Below are 23,103 nucleotides of genomic sequence, written 5' to 3'. Positions count from 1 at the left end.
GCCTGTCCGGCTGGACCGGACCCAGCCGGGGGACTGAAAAGCGACGTCAGAGGGAAGGGGCTGGGAGGGAGGGCAGGGCGGACATTCCCGGGACCAGGGAGGCCAACAAGCTCAAAGCTTCCCAAGATGGAGCTTTCATGGTCTGCCTCTTTGCCAGCATCCAGGTCCCAAGGCCAGGGCTCGGGGCCTTTCCCACAAAGGAAGCACTGTTGGCCAGACCCCCTCCCCCCGGTCTCCTCCTCCCTCCCCTCTGATCCTGTCTCTGCCTCACACGTTCATCCCCCTCCTTCCCCCCTCAGTCTGGCTCTCCTCTCTGCCTCTGTCTCACACTCACACACACACTCACACACACACTCTCACACACACACACTCTCACACTTTGTCATCCCCCAAGCAGGCCGCTCTCGGGTGGCCCCGCAGCGGTGCTCTCATTGGCTGCCGAGGGGTCTCCTCAGCGCTGGCCGGCCGCCCCAAGGCCCGGGAGAGCCCCGGCGGCCCCTTCCCTCGTCTCCCTCTTCTCCGTCTTCTCCCAGGCGCCGGGCCAGCTGCTTGAGAAGGCAGCAGAGGAGAGCCGTGTCTTTTGAGGGGAACAAAAAGACGGATGGAGAATGCCGGAGCCCCCCCCCCCCGGCCCCTCGGAGGCCACCCGGCAGCTCGCCCAATGTTGGCTTAAGCAGGAGACTTGAAATGGGCCCGTCCTGGGGCTGGGCCCGGCCCAGACTCCTTTGCTCTGGCCCCTCTGCGGCCTGTGCTCGGGGGCTCACTCTGACCGGGGGTCCCAGGGAGAACGAGCTTTTCTTCTTCTTTCTCCCCCCAGGAGAGCTGCCAGGCCCCCCAGTCTCAGGCAGGAAGCCCCCCAAATCACAGTCAGCCCAGGGGGGTGGTCTGATCCTGGTCCAGTCCCCCCAAACTCCACTGTACCTCAGTTACCCTGCACGCTTCTTCTGGTGCCCCTAAAGTGCCCAGAGCCAGGGCAACAATGGCAAAAATGGTGCCCACAGGCACGGCAATAAGCATTTTACAGTTATTGGGAGGGGAGGAAGGGGAGGGAGGGAGGGAGGAGCTATTGTCATCCCCATTTTACAGAGGAGAAATCTGTCACAGGCAGAGGTGAAATGACTTGCCCAGGGTCTCCTGTTTGGGAAGGGTCTGAGGGGGGATTTGAACTCAGGTCTTCTGGACTCTGAGCCCTGTGCACAATCCCCTGCTCTGAATTTCCTTTTTGCCTGTTATTTGAAGGGAAAGAGCCCTGGACGAGGCCTTGGGGCCCGGGTTTGAGCTTTGCCTTTGCTACTCCCTCCCGTGCACTCGTTTGGAAGGCACCGGCACCAGCACTGGCTCATGCGGTGACTCCATGGTTCTAGGCCTCGGGAGCTCCCTGGAGCCCTCTGTCGGGACACCTGGGGGAGAGGCGAGGGCAGGGGTGTCCCCCAAGGCCCTTCTCCGGCAGGTGGTTCTGGAGGTAACGGGGAGCGGGGCCAGCAGGAGACCCCAGAGGGAGGGAGGAAGGGAAGGAGGGGACGAGGGCCTGAGCTCGGTGCTCCACAGGGAAAGGAGAGAGAACAGGGCCGGTCGCCAAACTAAGACCCGGCGGAGTTTGGGGGGGTCCCCAGGGCCAAGGAGCACCCCAAGATGAAGGGACGAGGCTGGTGACGGACCGAGAAGGCAGCGGCACACCCATGTGTGCTGGGTCACTGGGCGGGCAGGAGGGGCATCCAAAAACGGCCAGCCGCCGGCCAGTGAGAGCCAAGGCCGACATCTCCGTCCAATCCAAAGGAAAGAGAGAAGGGGGGGCTGAGTCAGACGAGCTTCTGGGGGCCGGCCAGCATTCCTCGGGCACCCTCCGGGACTGGGCGCTGCCAGGCTAGACCGATAGCCAAAGACAGCACCCTGCCCTGGAGCTCACCATCCAGCGGAGACACGGCACGGACACAATGGAGCTCGTCGGTGGAGGGAAGGCGAGATTCCTGGAGGTGGGATGGGGGGCCTCCAAGGATGCACGGAGGCAGCAAAGGGACGCCCCAACAGAAAGGGGAGCCGGGAGTCCTCCTGCCTCTTCTAGTCCCCAGCCTGGCACCCTGGTCCACGGGGGAAGGAGGAAGGGAGCTGGGAGGGAAGCAGAGCGAGTGAGAGCCTCGTGCGCAGTGCAGTGAGAAATGCTGCCATCTAATGCCCGCACCAGGCAGGACCCGGGCACCCGAGGGGCCCTGTGGCACTCCAGCCCTCGTCTTCCTCCCGCTGCCGCCTCCCCCTTGGGCTGGGGGGAGGGGGGGGGCTTCTCCCCGACCCCGAGCCACACGGGCGCCTCTGAAGCACATCTGAACGGGCTCCCTCGGCCCCCACACTCCGGGGATGCCGTGCGGCCAGGGGCAGCCGGGGAGGGACGGAGGCGGACGAGAGGCTTCGCGCCCTTGAAGCCAGAAGCGAATCTGGGGCCGCTGTCGGGAGGAAAACACCCCAAACCACCGCCACCAAGGGGGGAACGACCAGGTCCTCGCTCGGGCTCGGGAGGGGGCAGCTGGCCACGGCGGGAGGACCGTGTCCACATCCACAAGACGGGGCTCCCCAAGGCCTCGGAGGCTCCCCTTCAGAGCCGCCCGGGCCTGCTGCCTGTCACACACTCGGGCGCGGCAAAGAGAACCAAGTGATGTCCTGATTTCTGGTCAGCCTCGGGGCCCCCTCGGGCAGGAAGCTCTTGGAGGCAGGGCCCAAAGCCAAGGAAGAGGGCAGCCTGGAGGCCTTCTGGAGGAAGCCCCTCAGGACCGGGGGCAGATGTTACCTTGGAATCCTCACCTGTGGGATGCAGAGTAAGTCACGGGCTCTCTGGGCAGGCCTCCAGCCCTGGGATGACCAGGGACGTGGCTGGCCCTCAGCCCCAGGCAGCTTGCAGAAAGAGCCCTGGGGACTTCATGGGGAAGCCAAGCAGGGGCACGAGTGGGACGGAGACCCTGAGGTGGAAGCCCCCCAGGAAATAAGGGTCCACGGAGGGGAGGAGGCACGGGGCCCCCACACCCCATCTTCCTGCTGACGGCTGGCTCTTCGGGCCCCTTTGAGGGTCTCCAAGGGCTGGGGGGACTACCGGCCCTATTCCACAAACAAGGAAGCTGAGGCTCCCCAGTGTGCCCGTGCTGTGCCCCCCAGGAGGGCAGAGAATGGCAGGCAGCTAGAAACGCTCCCCTCAGGCCTTAGCAGAGCGTGGGCACCAGATGACCGAGGCTGGGGCCAGGCCGCCAGTCAGAGAAGCAGTCGAGTGTCCCCAGCAGGAGGCCTGCTTCTTCGCCCTTCCCGGCGGGCTCACCCGGGCACCCTCTCTCTCCCTCTCCATGGGGCTCAGAACCATGCTGACACCAGGATGGCGCTGGCCCTGCCCTAGATGGCTGCTGGGAGCCAAGCTGGGCTTCTCCAGGTGCAGAACGGAAGGGTCCGTGTCCCCAGCTAGGCTGGGCTCAGAACAAGGTCTGGGCCCTGCCGAAGCAGCAGTGGCTTTCCTTCTCCTTCTCCGTGTTCTGCAGGCTCTGAGCACCGAGGAGACGCCTCTTGGGATGCCCGAGGGCTCGGGCCCAAATCCTGGGGAGCCGCAGCATCTTCTCCCTGCCCATTCACATGGTCCCAGGTGGAGAGCTGGAAGGGCCTTGCCCCCCCCCCCCGAGTCCATTGCTCTGCAGATGACCACTCATCGCCCCCTCCTGGCTCTCAGAACTGGACGTTGGGCAGAGCCGGTGCATCCCAGAGACCCTGAGGTTCATCAGGGGACCCCCCCAACTTCATGGAATGATGGGACTGTCGGGGCCCTGGCCACTTGCTCCTTCCTGGCTCCAGTGAGCTCTGTGGGGATCACGGAGCCCCCGCAGATACGAGGGGCCCCAGGGCTCCACGGTGACACCCGTTCATCAGCTCGGGGACGCAGGCCCCAGTGTGTGCCTCACATCGAAGGGGAATGGGGCCACCAAAGCCGGACCTTCCTCCCACCTGAGAGCCAAGACTAAAGAAGGGGCCCAGGCGGCGGCGCCTTCTTCCTGGCCGTCGCTTGGAGGGCTGAAGGCTTCCTGACTGCCCGCTGTCCCGGCTGGGCTGTCTGGGCCCAAGTACCCCAGCCCTTCCTCTTTCCCATCCCCTCCACACTGTCTTGCTGAGCCCCAGGCCTTGCACACAGAAGCCCCAATTTGGCAAATGGCGAGGACGTCTAAGGGAAGAAACCAAGGCTTAAAGCCCTCGCTTGCCTCATCCCAGGGAGCTCAATGACTGAGCCCCAAAGCACAGGGCAAATGGGAGGCCTTTTTGAACCCCGTATTCTCAGGCTACGGACCCAGCCATTCCTCACTCAAAAGGAAAGAAGCCTCTGAGATTCCTCATTACTGACAATGACAAGAGGGGCAGCTGGGTGGCTCAGTGGAGAGAGCCAGGCCTGGCAAGGGGAGGTCCTGGATTTAGACCTGGCCTCGGACATGTCCTGTGGTGGGGTGACCCTGGGCAAGTCACTTCACCCCCATTGCCTAGACCTCGTGGCACAAGGGGCTCTGAAGCTCCGGCGTGGGGCTCTCGCATTCAGTTCCAAGCCTCCTGGGGACCCAGGTGAGATGCGGAGTCGGCCATGCCCCGTGGTGCTGTGCACCAGGATCTTCAGCCAACATCGGGGCTATGGCAGAGATGGCGCGCTCCATCACAAACCAGCTTTGTTGTGGGCGACCCGCCTGGATACGAGGAGCTCGTCCTCTAACAGGGAAGACAGACACCAGATACCTTCAGGTGAGTTTGAAGGAGCTGGGGGCCAGGGGACCACACGGGAGGAGATGGGGGGCCGCCTGTGCGAAGGTCCGTGTGGAGGCAAGAGCCAAGACCCGACCTCTTCGGGTGTCAGGCCAGCATGGGCCCCAGCAAAGCAAAGATGGAGGTGGCCTCTCTCGTGAGGTGGCTACTTCAATGGCTCCACTGTTCTCCTCTCAGAATCCAGCTCTGCTGACCCCCAAATCTCAGTCTCTCCCCCAGCGGCTCCCCCAGGACATTTCAAACCTCATGCTCTGCCCAAGTCCAGAGGTTGTTTTATTCCTCCAAACCCTCAGATTTCTTTAGGTGCTACCATTCTCCCCGTTTCCCACGTGAACCCCAAATCCTATCACCGACAGCCTCAACCCCTTCCTCTCCTCACTTCCCCCCACACACAACAGCCTCCTCAGCCTAACTGCCTTGGCAGGCCATCTCCTTGCTGCTTCTCTACGTGCGACCCCAACACCCACCCATCTGCATTCCAAGCTCAGGGTTAGGCACCATCTTGTGTGTGGGGCCTTTCCAGGGGTCCTGAGTCCCTGCAAGTTCCTGCCACAACCCACCCCCGTTCCTGCGCGTTTGGTCTCTTTCCCAGCACCGTGCTGGAGAGGAGGGGCTGGCCATGTCACCAGGAGGAGCTCACCCAACTCCTTGAAAACGGCACCTTGGCCAGACCAGTGAATCGAGATTCCATGACGGCCAGCTACCGTCACAGGCACATGTTGTCAAACATCCTTGCAAGGGGGCACATCTGGGCCTCTCCTGAGCCACTTCTGCTTTCATTACGCCGTCAGACGAAGCATGAGATCTGGGTTTGCTTTCTGGCTTGACACCGGCAGCAACGTGGCCCTAAATAAATGGCTCCCTGAACCTAACGTGTAGTGAGCAGCGACTACTCTGTGCTCTGGCTGCTAGAGGAAGGCGAACTTTGGCTTTGTTTAATCCAAGTGTATCCCTAAATCGGGACACGGCGCTCTTTATTAAAACGGCTTTCTAAAGGGAAGATCAGCCTTACTGCCAACCAGTTCTGTTTCCCCCCCTCCCCCCAATGGCTTCCAGACCCCGCAACACAGGCAGGGTGGCATGATCTTCAGAGGCAAGCCCAAACGGTCCCACTTACCTTTCTGTTCCCCTCCTTTGAGTAAGTAACCCCAATAACAGAAGGTGACCTGAAAATAATCCCCCGCCCCCCGGGCCCTGCCCTGCAAAAATCCCCTCCCCAATAGCCAGCAAGAGAAAACTGGGTAACGCTGGATACAGGAAAAGGAGGAATGGGGAACGTCTGCTTTTTAAAAGGCAGACTCCACGGATCCTCCTCTCGGAATACGGGACTCAGAACTGGCAACTACCTGCCACGAAAGAAATCTGGTTAAGCCACCCTTTTTTGCACTTCAGCCCCTTGAAACAGAAAAAGCAACTCACAGCCAGCACAAGCTGAATGCAGGGGGCAGCAATCGGGAGAGAAGAGGAGGCGGGCCATGTTCTCTTGCCAACCTTCACCCCAACTGCAATGCCCCCTTTGAGGATACTCCAGGCCAGACGTTACATCACAACATTGTTTATTATGTGACTTTTTACAATACAAACAAAAATACAGAAATGCAATATATGAATACAGCTAAATGCAGAATGGTGACTTTTTTCTCTTCAAGAGGCCATGATTCCCATTTCTAGTAAAATAAAGAAGAGACTGCACACAGGTAGAAACAAGTTGGTAGTTAACTCCACATTTTTGTCTAGAAATGACCTATTAATGCATTTTTCCTGCTACTTACCATAAAGTGTAAAAAGGGAGTTAAAGGAAAATCTTACTCACTGGTTCCTACCATATGAAAGACGCTATATTCTATTTTAGCAGGGCCAATATACGGAAAATATCTAAATTTAAATGTTATTACAAAAATGAAGCAGTAATGAGTCTTCTGGCTAAAGAAGTCACTAAATGAGAAGAGCATATATTTAAAGAATCCAAAACAAGAAAGGGCTGTTAGAAAAAGCTTTAGGTGCACTGTAAGCTTAGGTTTCTTTTTTCCATGTGTACTTTTAAACAATGGAAGTGTCAAAAAAGAGGGTCAGCGGTGTTAGACTAGGTCACTTTCTCATCTGTGGATGCTGCACTGAGGGGGGACCCTTGGGGTAGAATTCTAATAGAGAGAGAAGCAGAGTTTGTATCAGAGTATGGCGATTTATCCTCCACGCAAACCTTCCAGAGTCCTTTTATTCTGGAATATCCTGTAAACAATCAAACCACCAGAACATGATTGTACAACAGTAAAATGTTCTCTTGCACTAAAGTGAAGACAAAAGGAAAAATTGGAAAGGTACTTAGAGATGTTTCCTCCTAAGTACATGACACCGGTAGGCAATTCAAGGCATCGGAATCTCCATCAACAACAACCAAAAAAAAAAAAGAAGTCATGCTGTTAAATCCATCATTATGGATACAAATGGTGCAAAATTGGTCAAACGGATCCAACAAACACTGACGTCCAGGCTGGCATATTGGCAACTAATACATAACTGGTGGTCAAGAATGGGTTTAAAAGATCTTCCCCTTCTTCTTGTTCTTTTCCAAAGTTCTAGAAAAGGAAAAAGAAAGCATCCTTGATCACCACCAATGGCTGAATCCACTTGAAAACTGCCATTCTCACCAATACAGGAAGGACGGCAGGAAGCCAAGCTAGTTGGCGACGTTCTGGAGCCTCCCAGCCTGTGGACCAGGGACGTGCTTCCAGCCAGCCCTCCCAGGGGTTACTGAGCAGGAGAGCCCCACTGAGAAGGTGAGCCAACAGCCTCTGGGAGAAGGGGCTTGCCCAGGATCCACAAAGGACACCAGGCCGTGCTGCTTCAAAGTGTGGGCCTCGGAGATCACCCAACCCAAGTCCCTCCAAGGCTCCCCAAGGTGAAAAGGCCTCTTTCTCAGCTCCTCAGTATCCCCAACCCAGCATCTGAGGATGAACCAGCTGCCCCATTATTCCACATCCTCCCTGCTCCCCTCTGCTGATCCAACCTCTCAGGCCTCCTTCCCTCCTTCTCCACCCCAGGCCAGAGTCATCAGAGCTCAACAAGCACTTCCTTTTGTTTTGTCCTAGGATTGATCTCTCCACCCCCCACCCCATCCCAGACTTAAAGATGGGAGGTGACTTCAGAGCTCATTAAGCCTAATCTCATCTTACAGAGGAAGAAACAAGAAACCAAGGCCCAAAGAGCCAGAATTCTGACCCCAGGTTCCTCCCCATCTCCTATGGATGTGTCCTACCCCCTAAGCTCCCCGAAAAGGACAGGAACTGTGATTTCTCCTGCCCCCCCTTGAGTCTCACTGTAGATTTCCTGGCTGAGCTGAGGATCTAACAGCCAAGACTGCCAGTGCAGGAGGGGCTGCTCCCTCTCACCCCACTTTAGGTTCCATCTAATGACAGCAGCAGGGAACCAGACATGCCCTGAGAAGGCCTCTCCCCAGCAGACTAGGTTGGAGAGGGGACAAGAACTAGAGAGATGTTCTTAGCCTTTCAGATGCCCCTTGTGGCTTTGATTATCAGATTTAGGGGAGCAGCAGTGCCTCCCACACTCCCGCCATCGCTGTATCCTGCCTACCTGGAAGTGTTCTGTTGCTCCAAGATCCGCTGCTGGGCTTCCCAGTTGGCTTTGTCATCCTCAAACTGGCGCCGCTTCTCCTCCAGTTCCTTGTGCTGGGCTTCCAGGTTCTTCTTCATTTGCTCATGACGCCGCTGCAGCTGAAGCACAAAAGGAAGAGCCCCAGGTTGAGGAAGTGAAAGGAGGCACCACAGCAAGAGCCTGGAACTTTAGGGACAACCCCCCAATCACAAATGGGGGCCATCTTTATGTCAGCCTCTACAGAAAACACTCCCAATTGCAAGCAGGTCCACTGTACACCAGGGAGATGCTGTTTGACCAAAGGGGCCCCCTATCACCACCCACAAACAAACCCAGCAGAGACTGGGCCTGTGGCGCCCCAGGTTAATGCTGAATGTGAATGCAGATTTCAGGCTATCTTTTCCAAGGCACTTCCTATATGGGAATGTTCCTGGCCTCACCATTACCACTCTGAAAAATGTGCCAGGAAGAGGCCTGTCCCTCTGAGAAGAGCCTCAGATCACTGTACAGCATCAAGCTCTGATTCTAAAGCATCCTGGAATGATGGCAAATTTGGTCATTAATGACCCTGACAGTCTGGGAAGGGTCTGGAATCTAGCTGTGCTGTCCTCCGCTTCTTAAAACACACTCCAGAAAGGGAGACATCTGGAGTTTGACAGCAATTCTGCCAGGCTGGGGGTGTCATTCCCAGGTCCGGGGCCACTCCTCCTCTTCCAACCTCCTCAAGAATCCTTGGGCTTTGTCATTTGCTGGGACAGGGCTAGAAAGAAACTCAAACTGCTGGCTTTGATCAAAGGTTTATTGGAAGAGGTGAAGCTAGTAATTAAAATGAAGCTTATAGACTCTTGGTTGTTGGTCACTGAAATGGTCCTCACTGCCCAAAAGGAGCTGATGGTACTTTAGGGAGAATACCTCGGCTTCCGAATCCTTGAGCTTCTGCACCTTTTCTTTGACCTTCATCTCGAACACTTGCTCCATCTCCATCTCCATCTTCTTCATCTTCGCTACATGTTCCCTTCTTTCTTCCTCCATTTGGGCCAGAGGACTCCTGCAAGCACAACAGAACCGAGTTTGGCTTGTTAACGGGGCAAAATGAAAATTCCATGGCATGACTGAGGTGGCCAAAACAAATATGGCGGGTGGGCTCAATCTCCCTCTGGCTTTTGAAAGCAAGTTGGTGAAGGTCCCTCTTCCCCAAACTGCCCTAACGTGATTTCAATGCACTATGACTGACTGTTCAAAGGCTTTCGACGTTGAAAGCTCTATGTCATTGGAAAGACGCCATAGTGTGCTTTGACTTGTCTAGAACTTTCAAAAACACAAGATGTTATTTAAGTGTAAAAAGCAAAAGCAGACTCCAAGCAGGCTTCCACTGATGGTGAGTGGCAAGCAGCATGAAGGTGGCCTTTGGATGAAAGCAGGGCAAGCAAAGTCCACTATGGGAGGCGAGAATTGTCCAAAAGGCATTTTTGGACAAAGTGGCGTGGTCTTTCTGGTCTTTTGGGGAGAGAGGAAGAAGGAAGTGCAATGAATTAATGTCATGCAAGTTGCCTGTATTCAGTAAGTCAAATATTAAAATCCTCAGCAATGTCTGTTTCTTGTTCTAAGACAATGGCTGACCAAGGCAGTGACCTTTTTTGCTGAATCCCAGGAGCTTTCTTTCAATTCCAAAGGGCAATTCTGACCCTCTGAAAGCCAACCCTCAGGCCTGTGCCCCATCTCCTTGCTATGAGCCTTTGGTGACTTGGGATTCCCTCCTCCCCGTCTCTAGCCCTCATTCACTTTGATGATTTTTTTTTAACACCTTCCTTAGAAGGGATTTCCAAGTCTCCTATCAAAGGCCCCTTGATAACCAAAATTCAGAAAGACAAAAAAAGGGCGACACAATCACGTCCTGCTCAAGGGTGGTTTTCAACGTATTGGTACAAAGTCTAAAGGGGGCTAACGTCACATGCCTTTCCTTGGGCTTTGGCTACCGGAGCTACGGAGGCTCCAGGTTACTGCCTCTAGTACAAGGTAACGAAGGTGGAGAGTGCAGCCATGGGCACGAAGGAGCCCCTTCTGAAGAAGGACATGGGATGGGCAGCTGGCAGCTTCATCTCTGCATATCCAGGACAAGAAAGACAAGAAAAGGTAAGAGATAGAGGGAAAGAACTAGAGATTTGATGGATTCCTGAAGAAGCAAAGAGGGCCAAAAATGCCCTCTTAAAAATCAAAGCTCTTCTAGCTCTGGGAATAGAAATGTCAACATATGGGAACGTGAGTCCCCAAAAATCTCTCGAAAGAGAAAGATGCCCACTCATGTCAAATCTGATGAGGCTTTTGGGCTCCCAAGTAACAGGTGCCCATTTGAGATGGGTGGTCAAGGCAGCTGGGTTCAAGAATCTGGAATTCAGATAAAATGATGTAAAAGGATAGACACACTTCCCCGTTTGTAACAATGTTTTCTTGGGGTGGGCGAGGGCAGCCAATTCATAAAAACATCACACACACACACACACACACACACACACACACACACACACACACGAGTGTTTCTATCTAAAAGATGGCAGCAGTTAGCAAGGGTCCATTTTCACATAAAATGTGACTTGCAATCTGAGAGTCCATAAGATGCTGTTTGTAAAGCTCTTGACACTGTGGGACTCTTCAATCTACAGTGTCCTTGCACTGGCCTACTAGAAGTGCTCAATGAATATTTTCTGAAAATTTCTTGTTGAAAAGTGCGGGCACAGGGAGGGTTAGGCCTAGAAAAATCCAGCATCCAGACATCATCGTCTTGAAGGCACTTCAAAGACCCCATGTCCAACTGGCCAGGAATGGTGCCCACCCAACACCACAGGAAAAAATGAAAAGTGATGGTGACGAACGTTTTTATGCCTCTATTATGAGAACGGCATATTCACTCCCAATTCTACACTTAAACATGAAAAATTCTTATGGACTAAAAGTAACTGCTTAATTCTGAAAAAAATGTAAATGACCACTTACATGCCTTCAACTGGGGCAAATCTAAAAGAACAAAAACTACAGACTTGGCACACTCAAGTAAACCACAGAGACTGGGAGCAACAATTTAAGGCAAGCTCAAGAAGGCAACCCAAACCAAAAAGGAATTGATTGGATAATGTCTTCATTTCACTTATGAAATCACTACAACAGGAAGTGACTGAGCTGGATTTCCTGGGAAAATGTTTTCCACAACCCTGAGCCCCCTTTTAAAGTGTTTTTACCTTCTCTTGCTGGCTTAGGGGGTCTGTCAGAAACATTGAATTCATGCTGAACACAGAGGATCCCCCAGTCCCCAACATCCAAACCGGCAGGGCACATTTATTTTGTGACTAAAGGTTGGAGACGACTTAGTCAACGGGAAACGGTAAGTTTTCAATTCTGCCAACACTCTGGGAGTTCTTCTTTTGGCATATCAATGCCCATTTTCAATCAAATGTCCAGAAACACGACTGCACGGCCACAGGTAAGCTGGTTACTAGCATAGGACCCAGCTTTGCTTCAGTTTCAAAAACTACACAACTGGGGCGAGGTTGGGGGGACGGGAGGAGGGGGCACTCTGAAGCTTGTGAAGGCTAATGAAACAGCTAGCGGCTAGGCTTGAAATCAGGAAGACAAATTCAAATCTGGATTCAGACAGTGACTGTCTAACTATGTCTCATCCTCCCCATCCCTGGCCCTGGGATCCAGCCACACCGGCCCTCCTGGCTCCTTTTCCAACTCTGAGAGCTTCTGCCAGCGGAGTCCTCATCCCTGATGACTAGAACACTTTCTTCTCCTCCAAAGGGCAGCTAAAATCCCGGTGAGGCCGTCAGCGAGCTCCACAGGGGCACAAAGCATGGAGCTTGGAGATACAGAAAGCCCCAAATTCAAATCCAGCCTCAAACCCTTCCTTGCTGGGTGACCCTGGCCAAGTCCCTTCATCTCTGCCTGCCTCAGTTTCCTCATGTCTAAAGTGCTGTGCCTAGCTCCCAAGGGGCTTGTGAGGCTCAAACAAGACAGAAGTAAACTCATCTGGCACAGAATAAGCAATTTTAGAAATATGAGTGCCTGTTATAAGAGCTAGTACGGAGATCGTCACAGGAGGGAGAACCAAGACGTCCCTCCAGGCTTATCCAATACGTTGACCTGTGGTTTGCTGTACATGCCATCTCCCACCTCCATGCCTGTGCAGTCTGACCCTCGTGCCTTGCAGGCTTTCCCTCCTCCCCAGCAGCTCTCAAAACTCCTGGCTCCCTCTCTCATGAAGGCTCTGTGGCCATTCCTGGTACCCACAGCTCTTCCCCCTGCTGTTCTCCCACCTTCCTAGTTACTTGGATACCCCCTCCCTGTGTGTTTACATGCTGCATCCCCATGTTCTTTCTGCCTTTGCCTCCTCGGGACCTGGCCCTGGAGTCAGAGGGCCTGCAGTCAGTCACAGTCTTGGACAGACACTAACTGAGCCTCGATGTCCTCATCTGGAAACAAGAGGGGGTTGGATCCCCCCCAAGGTATCCCCGCCCTCATCTGTCCACTACTAGAGCTAGGATCAGGGACTGGGGGTTGGGAGGAAGTGACCAGAAGGTGGCAGGAGCCTGGAAAGAAACAGGGATGGACCAACAAGAAGAGTCTTTGAAGTGGCTGCAGGGGAGACCAGAGCATGAGACAGAGAGAGAAGGTCAGACAAGGAGGTACGGTAATGGCCACGGGTAAGCCCCCGAGGCCCAGAGCATTAAAATCCTGGAGAGAGAAGTCTAAGGAATGGGTTGGACATGAGGTTCTAAGAAAGGGCTGAAGAAGAGTGAGCAGCAACCATGGAACACTAAAAACCATCCCAGGAGTGCTACAAAGAACACATCTCTCAGGATTTTTACAGACGTCCCAAACTGGTTAGTAATCATCCATCAACAGGTGGCAAAGTCAGTGCTGATCTCATTAGAAACTGTGAGGATAACAACGTCCCCCGTCAAGTCCCCCAAATCCAGAAGCCTAAAGATGAGAGGAGCTCAGACTGTTCTCATCGCTTTCCTCATGTGACCCAGATTGGAAGTGATTTAGTTCCTCGGGTCACCCAGGCCTGGGGCGGACCATGCACAATGAGAGTAAATACTTAAGTGTTCAATAAACTCATACCAGATGCCTAACTTCAGTTCATTTGATTTGAACAAAAAGCAAAAATATTTGTTTGGGCCATTCTGATCATCTGAATGGTTTCAAATCCACAGTAACGCAGATGGAAGTGAGGGGGACATGAAGCAGGGTGAAGGGTCTTCACCACGGAAGTCTGGTGCTACTTGCAAATGTACAACAGACTCTGCTTCAGAAGGCCATTTTTCATGTGCTCATCCCCTTTTCCGAGCTCCCCAAATCAGTCCATTACAAAATAGCAGCTCAAAGAGGCTCAGGCTGAAAGGTTCCTGGGACTGCAACAGGAAGAGGGTTTAGAAATACCACTGGTAGTGCTGGGGAAGTGGAAAAAGGACCCTGAAATAAAAGAAGGCCTTTTCCTCCTGGAAATGAGAAGAAACAGCTTCGGGAACCTTCCAGCCTATCTGAGTTACTGATGCTCTAAGTAGCTCCAAGTCAGCACCAGGATGGAAGTGGAAGCAGCAGAAAACCAGAATGATTCGATTTTGGCAACAAGGGGAGGTAAAAAAAAAAAAATGCTCATCTGAACAACAAAATGGCTCCTGGCAGAACAAAGAGCATGGCCAAGAGAGCCCCAGGGGACACGGGAAGAGGGAGGGCATTTTCCAAAAGGCGTTATTGGAGAGGCTGCAGTTACAGCTCTGATCACCAAGGAAAAAAGCTTCCATTTCACCTAAAAGAATCTCACAGAACATTCCAAACCAATTCAACCACTTCCTGAATTCCTTCCTCTTTCTTTCTGGTCTTCAGATGATACCTAAAGCTAACTGACCTCCTTTTCCAATTGGTGGCTGCTATCATTGCAAACATTCCCCAGGCAGCCTTCCTCTCCAATCCCAAAACAAAAATGGAAACGGTCTGAGGAGAGCCCCCAACGGCACTGCCTGCTCTGCCTCTGCACGATGCTGAGGAGGCTGGAGCTAGTGCCGAAGACATCCCATAGTCCCAAGTCCCCTGCCAAGGCAAAGCAGAGGCTGGGAAAGCAAAAGGGGGGAGGATAAAGTGTGACTTGGGCCTCACTGGTCAGTCTCATGCCCCAGTTGTCCTACTGAATCCTAGGGGCTGCCCTGCTGTCCTAACATCACTGGCTTCACATTCGGGCAGAGGAGAGTTTTTCAGACAAACAGAAGAAAGGTAAATAAGAACAGCGAACGCTAGGATCCACCTGGCCCATGTTAGCCACGGACAGGCTGCAGGGCACCAGGAGGAGAGGAAGCTGGGGACAGAGCCCGAGGATCCAAAGAAGGAAACTCAATTCCAGCTCTGGTGCTTCCTAACTAGCGTGGCTTTTCCCTTCAAAGAATACTGTTTCTGCAACAGTGCAAGGAATAGGCCTAGGTAGCTCCTAATGATTCCTCTGAACTTAGCTAACCACAACTGAAAAGGGAGAAAACTGAGAATATAACCAGGGAAAGGGGCTAAGTGCAATAGCAAGTGAATCCCTCTCTCCCACAATTCCATGCTGACTAACTAACTAAATAAAACTCTGCTAACATACAATCCTAGTTAAAGTAGTAACAAATGATGCTCCTGTCCTGACAAAGGAATCGCCAACATTTTTAATGAGTAACTAGAAGTTGGAGGATATCAAGGAAGCCCCTGGCCAGGAAGGGCCAGGAAGGCCAGGGAAGGCCAGGGAAGGCCAGGGAAGGCCAGGGGCAGCAGCTTAAGACCCCCTCTCCACCCCCCACCCCACCCCACCACTCACTTGGTCAGCTGCCCTTTGTTCTTGTTGTTATCTACACCGTTGTACGTCACAGCTGCCAGCTTCCGGCTCCTATAGTTCTCGTAATGCACGTTGTTCGTCACGTCCTTCAGGTCCTGCATGTGGGTTCTGTCTCAACACAGAAGACAAGAGAGTTTGCTCCTGCTAGAGATGAGTCTGGTCCAAGCTCTCACATGCCAGGACGGAAACTTCCCCCACAGGCTCTAGGATAAGGGACTGGTTTGGTAGCCCAAGGCCTTGGGCTATCAAGAACCTCACTTGGAGGAGCCCCCCACTATGGTCTTCAAGGGATTGCATGTCCCTAAGAGAAGCCAATTCACAGGAAGTCTCTGGGGTGTGATGGGGCGAGAGTGGGGGGCTCAACGTGCCACCAGCAACACTTTCCCACCCAAACTATTCTACCACCACCAGGTAAACTGGATGAGGCAATGGAAGACTCAATTGTAAAAAGTTCATTGTTTCAGTGAAGTTTCCAGTAAGATGTACCAAGCCTGACTTCCAAATGGAAAGTTCTAGCTGTCCAATAAACTGGGTGTCTGATAGAAGATTTTCATTCACTTTTATTCCATCAGTCATCCTCTGGCCATTACAGTAGCCAGAGACCGGCAACAGGCCCAACAGATGGTCCCAACACCCCAGAAGCATCATTATTCAGAGATAAGAGATCCCATAACTAAAGGCCACGATCAAAATGCTGACAATGGTGACAATAACAGCAGCAATTACTAGCAGAGGCAGATTGCGTTAAAGCTGGCAAAACCCTTTCTGGATTATCATCTCATCGGATCCCCACAAAACCCAGGGAGGTGGGGCTATTCTCATCTCCATTCTACAGAGGCTGAGAACTTTAAGTGTCTTACCCAGGTCATATAGCTTGGAAGTATCTGCTGGAATTCAGGGCTCTCTGCCTCCGAGTGCAACCCTCTAGCTACTGTGCTACCTCTGGGTGAGAACTGCCAGCCTAGAGCAGGAAGCCCCCGATGCCCACCAGAGAGGAAAATCACTTGACTATGGCAAAAAGAAATCACAACCTGACAAAATGTCACACCTTCTTTTCAAATGCTAGATGGTCACTTTTCTAAAGAAGAAAACAAATGGTTGTTTCCTGTCTCACTTTCCTAACAAAAGCATCTAGATGTCACCCCACCTCGGGCTTTTCAGGCTGCAGCAGGGTGGCCAGCAGGACCTCAGATGCACCTATGTTAAACCAGCCCCCCTCTGGGCCTCCTTTTCCTGATCTGTAACATGGGGATGACAGTCCTTACACCTCCCCAGGATTGCTGTGAGGATCAAATGAGATCTTGTTCGTAAATCTCTATGAATGTCCCTAATCAGAGCCCTGACTGACCATGGTGGAGCTGCCCATCCCCTTCCTCGAACACTTGCAATAATGGTTTATTTGTCCCATCAGCCCACACGGGCTGGCTGATCTGGACTCACTAATCTGAACATTTTTGCGAGTATTTTAGTTAAATATGTGCTTTATTCCTACAAGCATATCACAAACTCCAAAAGGATAGAAATAATTTTCTACTTCCTTTATTTGTTGCATGACCCCTAACAACAGGGCAGTTAATCCTTGTTAACCCTCCCTTCCTTACATCTGAATCCCCTCTACTCTTCTGCCATCTAGGGGTCACTGGCCTCCCTGGCTACTCTGCCTACTCCCCCCCACCCCCATCTCCACTTCTAAGCTTCCTTCAAGTCCCGGCTAAAATCCTACTTTCTGCAGGAAGCCTTTCCCAGGCCTCCTGAATCTCTACTCCTGCCTTCTGAGGTGTTGCCCAATTCGGCTTGTTTATAGCTCCTTTGTACACAGCTGCTTGCAGGTTGTCTGCCCCATTAGAGTGGAAGCTCCTTGAGAGCAGAGACTGTCTTTTAGCTCTCTTTGTATCCGCAGCACTGAGCCCAGGGCCTGCCACATAGACGATGCTTCATAAATGCAAGCTGACTTAGGGAATGATTAAATAAAGGGTTCCAGAAAAGTAATGCTACATGTCTAGTCCTCAGGGAATCATACCACCCTCCACGTTCAATGTTTTCTGCCCTCTGGAAGCCAACTGGCCACAGCAAGGGCTTGGCCTCTGACTAGAATCTAAAAAGAAATGCTCCGACCGCATCAGTGCTATCTGGGGTTGGGGTCTGCTGACCCCCCCAAGGGTCCATCATTCCTGGCCTCTTCAGCGCTCTCTTGAGTAGGCCTGCACCCTAACTAGACTGACCTCATCCACTTCAAACATCAGTCTTTACCCCTTGGGCTTCACTGGCTCCATCACTGCAATGGCTGACACCCATCACGCGTGCACGGAGACTCAGGAGTGGCCAGTGAAAACACAGAGGGTCTCATTACCAAGTGCCCCAGGCAGTAAATCCCCGGGTCTTCTCAGGCAATCAGCTAGGCAAGGGCTGTTGACTAACTCTTTAGAGCCTTGGCCTGATGAATGGCACTTGTCAGTTTGGCAGAGCAGAACCCCTCGAGGTGCCCACTCACCAACACGAACTCTCCATGCTCATGTTATCGACCTCCAACAAGGCATATGGGCAAATGCAAGCTTGGCAAAGGGGTTTGTCATTGTCCTGGCGGAGTCTCATCAGAAAAGGGATTCCCTCAAGAGAAGGAGGTTGCCCCAGATGAACGGATGAATGATGTATGAACCACACCAAGCTGCAGAACCCTGACTAATGTGCCAAAGGGGTTGGCCTACCTAGGCACGCAGGAAAAACAAAAGGATGGAAAACGCCCCAACGCCTTGGCTATGGTTTGCAGTTGGATGGACAATAGTGGGACATACAGGGAGCCAGACTCGCCCAAAATAGGAAGGAATGAGCTGAAATACACCTTTGGGGGGTGGGGAGGCGGAGTGCTTTTATTGATGCCAAGCTTCTCCTGGAAACAAAGGCCCATCTTTTAAGCAACAATATTCTTCCAATGGGGAAACAGATAGAAATCCTGGAATCAAGTAAACAAGTAAATCAAGACAGTAAAAGCCAAGTCATCCACAGTGGACGTGAGCAGGCCATAAAGCGTCCGACCAAAGAATTCTGTGAGAAAAACAGCTTAATGGATGTTGCTGTAGAGACTGTGGGTGAGAAAAGACAGGTCCTACTAAGACCAAGTTGTAAGCCGTCTAGATGACACCAGACCGCACTCACTGAGCCACTAGGTGGCGCCTCCATGGGAAGGCCAACAGGAGATGATGTCTGAGAATCCTGATCTGGGCCCAATGAATGAGTTCATAAATCTCAGCCCTGCAAGTTGCCAAACCCTAACAAATGATACGCCTCCTCTCAATCCTGGGTCAGCCCACTCTGCCAGACTGGGTTCAGCTTGTGGACAGTCCTGCCCTCCATGGTTTCTTTTCACAACCGTGTGAACTCCAAGAGACTCAAGAGCCCTCGGTCTCCATTAAAGCCACCAATACTTTCTCTTCTCTGTCCCAGGGATGCCCATCATCTCCCACAAACAGCCCTTTTAGGGAGCACTGATAACTCGGACCATTTTTTTTCCTCCTGACATCAATGCTTCTTTGCTGCTTTCTTGTTCCTTCTGGGGCTAACCAGAACAAATTTAACTAACCCTCTTCTTCTACATGGTGGGGGCAGTCAGTCATTTTTCAGTTGCGTCTACTCCTTGTAACCCATTTGGGGAATTTTCGTGGCCAAAATACTGGAGTGGTTTACCATTTCCTCCTTCATCTTCCATATGACATCCTCCTTTCAAGTACTTGGAGGCAGTCATGTCTTCCATCCTTTTCCAGGATAACCATTACCAGCTTTTTCGGCCAATTAGAGCCGATGGCATGACCGTGAGTCCCTTCCCTGCACCCCTCACTGTTCTCCTTTACTCTCCAGCCCATCATGCCTAAACTGTGATGCCCAGATCTGAACTTGTCATCTTTGGTGAGGTCTAACCACCTCTCTAGTCCATATATGAGCTTTCTTGGCAGCAAGACAACACTGCTGACTGCTGCAGAGATCATATTATTGAGCCATTAGCACCTATTAGCTAGTCGTCTCCTTTTGTCACCGGTCATTTGATGTGGGTGTCATCTATGCTTTTATTCATTGACTTAAAAAAACTTCAGGCAGTGCCAAGAGCAGTTGGATCCTTGCGGCACAGTGATTAGAGGTCTCCTCCCATGCTGATGTTGACCCTTTAATGACTAGTCACTCTTGGGAGTGAATCAGCTGAAATCTGCGAAGCCCCATCTCTCCAAATTCTCCCCAAGAAAAAGCCAGCAAAGCTTTGCTCAACTGTAGACAAGTGAAACTTTCTAATATTCTCCTGACCTGTTCCCATGAATGAAACGGCTTCACTTGCCCTGCCATGGTGCACGCCTGTCAAGATTTAAAGCAGATCCAGACTTGGCATGGGAACCCCGAAAGGGTTCTCAAATAAGATATAATCTGTGCTCTTCCTGCTATTCAGTTCTGGGCTCGGTTCACTGTCCATGGAAGAGCCCAATTCCATGTGCTGTCCCTCCCCTGGTGGGTCAGCCCAAACAATGAGTGTCCTCCACCCACTATGAGGCTCCTATCTCTGAATGGTCAAGGAATAAAAAGCATTACGGAAGCCGTACAGCACTCTGGGCTGTGACAAAGTGGGTCCTCTGCCCAGGCCATACTCTCCAGCATAGTAGTGAACACTACTGTATACCACGATAATCAGAGGACTGGGAGAGGCACTCATTGTTGTAGTTCCTCAAGGAATCTTGTCTCTCGTGAACATAAACATGAGTAACAGGCTACTGAAGGAGAGCCTGCAAGGGGCAGAGAACCCACACAACGAAGACTGAAACAAGATCTCTGGCAGCCACTGTAACATCTGTTTAAAGCTTAAAAAGAACCGAGCCGTCGTCCAGCCTGGATGAGCAAAGAGGCCCCACAAAGCAGGTAGGAAGTGATGCTACGTGTAGGACGTGCTCCCAAGTTCTCCAGCTCCAAATGAATGCATCGTGTTCTCCCCTATCTAGCAACATCTTAGACGGCTCTCTTTCGAGGACATTTCCTCACCAGAATACTGGCCAAAGCAGTGCAGAAAGACCAATGACTTGAGGCTCCATGGAGACTAAGGAATCCCAGGTCTTCTGAAGTATCCAACCACCAGCAAGAGCCTGGCTGTTCAGGTCGATCTTCTCTGACCCTCGCCACACCCATTTTCTAACTCCACATGGAACCTCTTGGGGCAGAAATCAACTTTGCTGCACAATTAACCTATGCTGATTAATAGACCAGCACTAAGATCATCATCCCCATTTTTAATGCAATCGATACTTGCAGACATCAGCCGCTTGGGCCCTTCCAGCTATTTAATAAACCAGTTTAAACTCCATGTTATTGTTCGCACTTACCTTATCAACATGTTTCTTAGAATTGTGAAATCACAATGTTCACCATTTTCAACTGCAGGAAAAACACAGAATATGCAGTCAATTCACTCAGGAACACCAAGCTTCCCAATGCTGTCCAGAACTCTCCCCACCAACTCAAGGCAAGAGAGAAGGACGAACCCAAGGGCTGAGACTGGCCCTCCCCCAACGTCAGGACAGCTCTCCAATGACCATCAGGCTCTGAGGAGACCAACGTGTTTTCTGGGCACACTTTAAATCCCCAAATGTCAAGAGGCAAGTTAAAACCCGATACTTGAGTCATCTTCTGGGTTGCGGCAAAGAACACAGTTACTCTCATGGGGAATGTAACCGAGTTGTTCACCACACTGGCCTTTGAGGCACCGGGACATCACAGGACCCCCCACCCCGCCCCCCGCAAGGACAAGGGCTCTGAAGATGCACATACCACGCAGTGCCCTAATCATGGCTTCAGTGTCATAAGGTGCTAATAATCCATTATAACGAATCCCCAGCCCGAGGAATGAAACCTCTCGTGAGCAAATACTGGGGTGTAACATGGTTCCAATGTCTCTCTCTCTCTGTCCCCATAATGCTAGCTGAAATATGGCCAGCAAGGACGCATCCTCCTAACAGCACCTAAGCTGAGGCCTTGTGACTTCTGGAGATGCTGGAAATGGCTAAGCCAGGAGGAACCCCAATGCCCATCCCACCCCCAACTCCACCACATACAAGCAACCCACACTTCTGGGAAAGCTCGTGCTCCCAGGTGAACCTCATTTCCTGCTGGGCATGTTGTACTCCCCTTTACCATGCATCAGGCTCCATTTTACTTGGCCATTAACATGGCGTCAACATCCTATTTATTCAGATAAAAGAATTGTGCTCCGTTGACTCCGAGATTGTTTGCTTTCAGGGTAAGTTTAGAGGTGGACTTTCTTGTTACAAGGGAAGCAGGCTTTAAGCTTCCTATACAATGAGCTTCAAGGTAAACAGTTTGGGGAAAATGCAAAAGGACCAACAGCAGTCACATAGCTAGTAAGTGTTTGAGGCTAGATTTGAACCCAGGACCCCCATCTACAGGCCTGGCTCTCAATTCACCATGCCATCAAGCTGGGGTCCCCCCAAAAACTGTCTTGTCCACAATCTATTCCAGTCTTCCTTCTGCTCACCCAGCTTTCAAAAAATTCTTTTTTTCCCTCTTTCTTTTCTCAAGGAGGGAAGCAACCCCAGCCCTAATCCTCTTTACTCCCTCCCTCTATAAAAAGCAGAAACAAATAAATCTGGGGAGTAATAACATTAATATAAAACTTCCTCATTTGATTCTCACAACCACATGGTGTAGTGCGAATGTCACCATTTTACAGAGGAGGATACTGGGTGGGGTTGAGAAGCGAAGTGATTTGGCTACGGTCACAAACCATCCAAGGCAGGACTCCAACTTGGGTCTCTCTGCATCCCCTAAATACCTGTCTCACATCACCAGGTGGGGAGTACTCAGGTCACTTCTACTTCCCCTCCCCCGTGACCATCTTTCCACCACCCTGTCCTGTAGGGCTTGGCAGTGATGTGGCACAGCCTGTGGCCCACCCTTTCTCTGGGGTCACAAGAACTGCCGTCACCTGTGAGTGTCCTTTCAGAGACAGCCACTCTGAGTCTCACGGCACTCTGTATAGAGGTTCTGGGAGCTGGCCACCCAACACTGGGTCTCCTTGGCTCCAGAGAAGCCCCTCCCCCCGATCCTCGGTGCCACCCGAGGATCATGCAACAATGGTTCCCCCACCCCACCCCAACAAGGCTTTGATGAAGCCAAAAGGCAAAGGAGGCACTAGTGTCTGGGAGGGAGGCTTGTAGGCTCTCCAGGAAGACGCCAGGGGAGGAATGCACAGAAGCTATTGTGGGGCACAAGCACTGTTCATGTTGGTCCAAGTAAAGAGCCCACCAGGAAGGTACAGAGAATGGGACAGAGAGAAACCTTAATCCCCGCTCCATGAGATGTCCCAACAGAGGGCCAAACAGAGGCATGAGATGAGGGAAGAAGAAGAAACTGTGTAGAAAGCTGCTCTCCTTGAGAACCAAAGAGGGATCTAATGCTTATCAGAACTTCCCACTTGTACATCGTGAAACAGGAATATGAAAGCCAGAAGGGATGGCTAGAACACTCACTACATGGGGAACTGCTGGCATCTGTCAAGTTAGAAAAATGAGAAATGGACAGAGATGTCTCCCAGGCATCCCAAAGCAGCCAAATCCAAAAGAAAATATGACTGCCACATCCTCTACTAACTACGTGTGTGACCAGCCAAGTAAGCCCTCTGAGCCTCGTATTGTTGATCTGTGAGAAGGAATGAGTGCCTGCAGTAGCCACCTCACAAGGCGCCTCCCTTCACTCACTGTCTGGACACTTCATCATCATCATCATCAGGCATCCATATGATGTCCGAGAGAGAGAGGGAGAGAGGGAGAGGAAGAAAGGGAGGGGGAGAGAGAGAGAGAGAGAGAGCGCGAGCGAGC

At 51.9% G+C, this 23,103-nt stretch overlaps 1 protein-coding gene across 1 annotated transcript in view; it reads right to left on the bottom strand.

Moving 5' to 3' along the window:
• Positions 1-7,215: 7,215 nt before the first annotated feature.
• The window catches only part of SEPTIN7 (septin 7), an 82,603-nt gene continuing 66,715 nt past the window's right edge, over positions 7,216-23,103 (bottom strand). Inside the window, exons 10-14 of the mRNA XM_044674009.1 lie at positions 20,593-20,644; positions 15,224-15,349; positions 9,292-9,427; positions 8,359-8,498; positions 7,216-7,343 (exon numbers count right to left, since the gene is read on the bottom strand). Coding sequence (XP_044529944.1) covers positions 7,304-7,343; positions 8,359-8,498; positions 9,292-9,427; positions 15,224-15,349; positions 20,593-20,644 — 494 coding nt within the window. The 3' untranslated portion in view covers positions 7,216-7,303. The remainder of the gene's footprint in view (positions 7,344-8,358; positions 8,499-9,291; positions 9,428-15,223; positions 15,350-20,592; positions 20,645-23,103) is intronic.

This window comes from Gracilinanus agilis, chromosome 1, assembly GCF_016433145.1.
Source record: "Gracilinanus agilis isolate LMUSP501 chromosome 1, AgileGrace, whole genome shotgun sequence".
NCBI classification, from domain to species: Eukaryota; Metazoa; Chordata; class Mammalia; order Didelphimorphia; family Didelphidae; genus Gracilinanus; species Gracilinanus agilis.
Note: the sequence above shows the minus strand (reverse complement) of the source record. Positions and strands in the feature narration are given on the sequence as shown.